The following is a 2,991-nucleotide window of genomic DNA, read 5'->3' as shown; positions in this document are numbered from 1 at the left end:
GCCTGCTGGATGGCCATGGTGATGAGCGAGATGTATGAGTAGGGAGGTTTGGCGTGCGGGTAGCTGCGCTTGAAAGTCTTGGCGTCGCCACCACCGCCCCCAGCCCGGCTGCGGCCCAGGTTCGACGGCGCATATGCCATGGGGCTCATGCACGGGTTCATGGCGGCGGCATAGGGGCCCAGGCCGTTCATGGAGGCCGTGGGCTGCGCGCCCATGGTGCCCATGCCGCCCGGGCTCAGCGTCGTCCCCATGGCAGTCACCCCTGCTGCTGTCATGCTATTCATGGCACCCGTGGAGCCGCCGGGCATGCCAGCCACAGTGCCGGGGCTCAGGCCAGTACCCAGGCCCGGGTTGGCATAGGACATGTTGAATGAAGCTGGGGTCATGTTGCCGCTCGTGGTCATGGTGTTCATGGTCATGTAGGTATTCATGGAATTCATGGAGCCCAGGCCCGAGTTCATGTTGCTGACCTGGACCGAGGAGTAGGCCTGGAGCGGAGACAGCAAGTGAGGAGGCCCCGAAGGGCTGGGTTAGTGGTGGGCGAACCCCAACACAAGAGGAGAGCATTTCTGCAAAGCATAGGATCCCTCCACCCAGAGCAAACCGTCAGGTACTCTTCCCAGAAACAGCAGAGATGTCTTCCACAGCAAGGGGGAAAAAATCCTAGCATGGCAGGCATGAAAGACAAGCGCTCACAGAAAGTATGTCCCCAGGAAGATGTGTAATCGCCTTACTCGCCAGGCTCAGGGGCTGGCTTCTGGGGTCCTCCATCTCCTCCTCCATCCACTCCAGGTGGCATCCCAGTCTCCACCACAGACCCGCCTAGGCAAAGTGTCCTTTTGGTAAAAAGGAGTCAAAACTCCGAAAATAGAATTAAACTCTGACCCTGTGCTTATTCACCCCACCTTAAAGGTGGGTGGGTTTGGTTACCCAGCCCCAGAGGCCTGGCAACAGGGCATCAACTCGGTGCCCATCTCCCAGAAACCTGCCAGGCCCGCTGACCATGTAGCAGACTCAGATGTGTGCGGTGGCTATTAATTAAACTCTCCCTGACAGAGTAAAACATCCAGGGCCATATGAACATCCATTTCCCAACAACTGGCTTTACTGTCTTAGCAGTTTTCGCCAAATGGTGTCTTTTAGTTGTTCATTATATTTAGAAGTAGTGTTTTGCAACTATTTGTAGCAACTGTAATATTAAAAGAGAAAGAAACTCAGAGACTAGATAAATTTGGGGGAAAATTGAAAATAGATCTACAACGGTAGAAGGGGCAGGGAGGGGTGTACAATAAGATCAATGCACTACATACATTTAACTTTAACATGACTTTACATGTACACCTCTTCAAGCCATTCAAAAACTTGCACTAATTTTGTTACCTATTTCCAGCCCCCGAACGTTTGAAAATTCTGTGACACAATTTGTTAAAATAAGCATCTGTTTTTTCATTTACTGATATGTTGCTGATTATTTCAAACTCTCGCTTTTGAAACTATATAAAAATAGTTTCATATATTTTAAAATTCCAAAATCAAAGTCTATTTATTATCTACTTCCGAATTCTTACCTTTAACCTGTAAGGAAGCTCTTTCAATAGAGGACTTAATTGACTAGCAGGTCAAGATAACTACATCTGAATTAAACCTGAGGAAGAGTTTTCCTTTTAAAATCACCAGTAGGAGAAAATCCTTATCGATAGCAATTTTAGAAAGTACTAAATATATTACAAATATAGAATCCACAAATATGAAAGCTACTTCTCTGATAATTTAATAAAAATGATATCCTTAAATTTATTTTCATCAGCAAATATGACTTCATTTGAAAACAAAAGGTGAACAGATTTAACTAGGCACACACTCTATGGTATGCAAATAAACTCGTATGTTTATCAACATATAAGTATACAAATCTAAGTTAATTACCATGAAAATATTTCCTGATTCTATAATTTTCTGCCTATGTCTTAAACTATATTTTACTTTTTTTTTTTCGTTTCCTCTCTCTAAGATTGTTCAAGGCAGTTTCAGTAAGGGTTTTTAATAAAGGGAAACTTTGGGAGGGGGGTAATCACCAGCTGTTTCCAGAGAAATACTTTTTTTGGTAGTAGTCCTTCCTGTATCCGATTTTCCTCGCAATCTCTTTGTGCACATTGCAAAATAAACTACATGAACGTGCCACCAAGGGGACAATGAAGAGAAACAGGTTCTCTGCCCCGAGTGCTGGAGGAAAAGTCAGTTTGCCTCAGCGCCACCCAGCGGTTCTAGAGAAGAATGGGCACACTTCTCCCCAAACAGGGCTTTTTGAAGAAGTTTTACAAAATTTCAGAATCGGTTCATTATTAAGACGCTCAACACAGCAACCACCCGCTTTCCTCAGAAGACGTCTGTGAATTCAACCGCAGGATGAAGAGGCCGCCCTTGTAGGCAAACTCTAGCTTTTTCAGAGTAGCCTCCAACTCGTGCCATCGCCCGCCAGTCCGCCAACCCGCGGCACCCCGGGCCCGGCTCCGGCTCTCCGTAGGGAAGAGGCAAGTGCTTCCTAGAGCGGGTACTTTCAAAGGCCAGAATCTCCTTAACTCCTTTCGCCCGCTCCAAGCTCCGAGAATCGGCCTTCCCCGCGGGGCAGCGGATCCGCTCCCAGGCCCGGTCAAGGCCCGGCCAGGGCCACACTGGGTGGGCGTGCAGCGGAGGCACTGAGGAGGCGCCCCCAGTCCGTCGGCCGCCCACCTTGCCCAGCGTCCGCCTCGTGCGGCCTCCCCCGGCACAGGCTCCCAATGTCCCACCTGGTGCCCGCCTCTCACCTCCTGAGTGTCCGCGTAGTAGCTGTTCCAGTCGCTGCTCTCATGCCCTTCCATCTTCACAGTCCCTAACATCCTGGAGCCACCTAGCCCTATGCAACCATCCAGCCCTGTGCAAAGCGACGGGCGGCCGCGCGGTGCGGGGCGGGGGGCAGGGAGCCGAGCAGCTGCAGTTACCCGAGCGCCCGCG

General features: G+C 49.7%; 1 protein-coding gene across 1 annotated transcript in view; it reads right to left on the bottom strand.

Moving 5' to 3' along the window:
- Nucleotides 1–2,985, bottom strand: part of FOXA1 (forkhead box A1) — a 5,654-nt gene extending 2,669 nt beyond the window's left edge. The window contains 2 exon segments of the mRNA XM_025047942.1: nucleotides 1–488; nucleotides 2,805–2,985. The exon segment at nucleotides 1–488 is cut by the window's left edge and continues 1 nt beyond it. Of these exon segments, the coding sequence (XP_024903710.1) occupies nucleotides 1–488; nucleotides 2,805–2,876 (560 nt within the window). The 5' untranslated portion in view covers nucleotides 2,877–2,985.
- Nucleotides 2,986–2,991: the final 6 nt, after the last annotated feature.

This window comes from Pteropus alecto, unplaced genomic scaffold (genome assembly GCF_000325575.1).
Source record: "Pteropus alecto unplaced genomic scaffold, ASM32557v1 scaffold104, whole genome shotgun sequence".
Lineage (NCBI taxonomy): Eukaryota > Metazoa > Chordata > Mammalia > Chiroptera > Pteropodidae > Pteropus > Pteropus alecto.
Note: the sequence above shows the minus strand (reverse complement) of the source record. Positions and strands in the feature narration are given on the sequence as shown.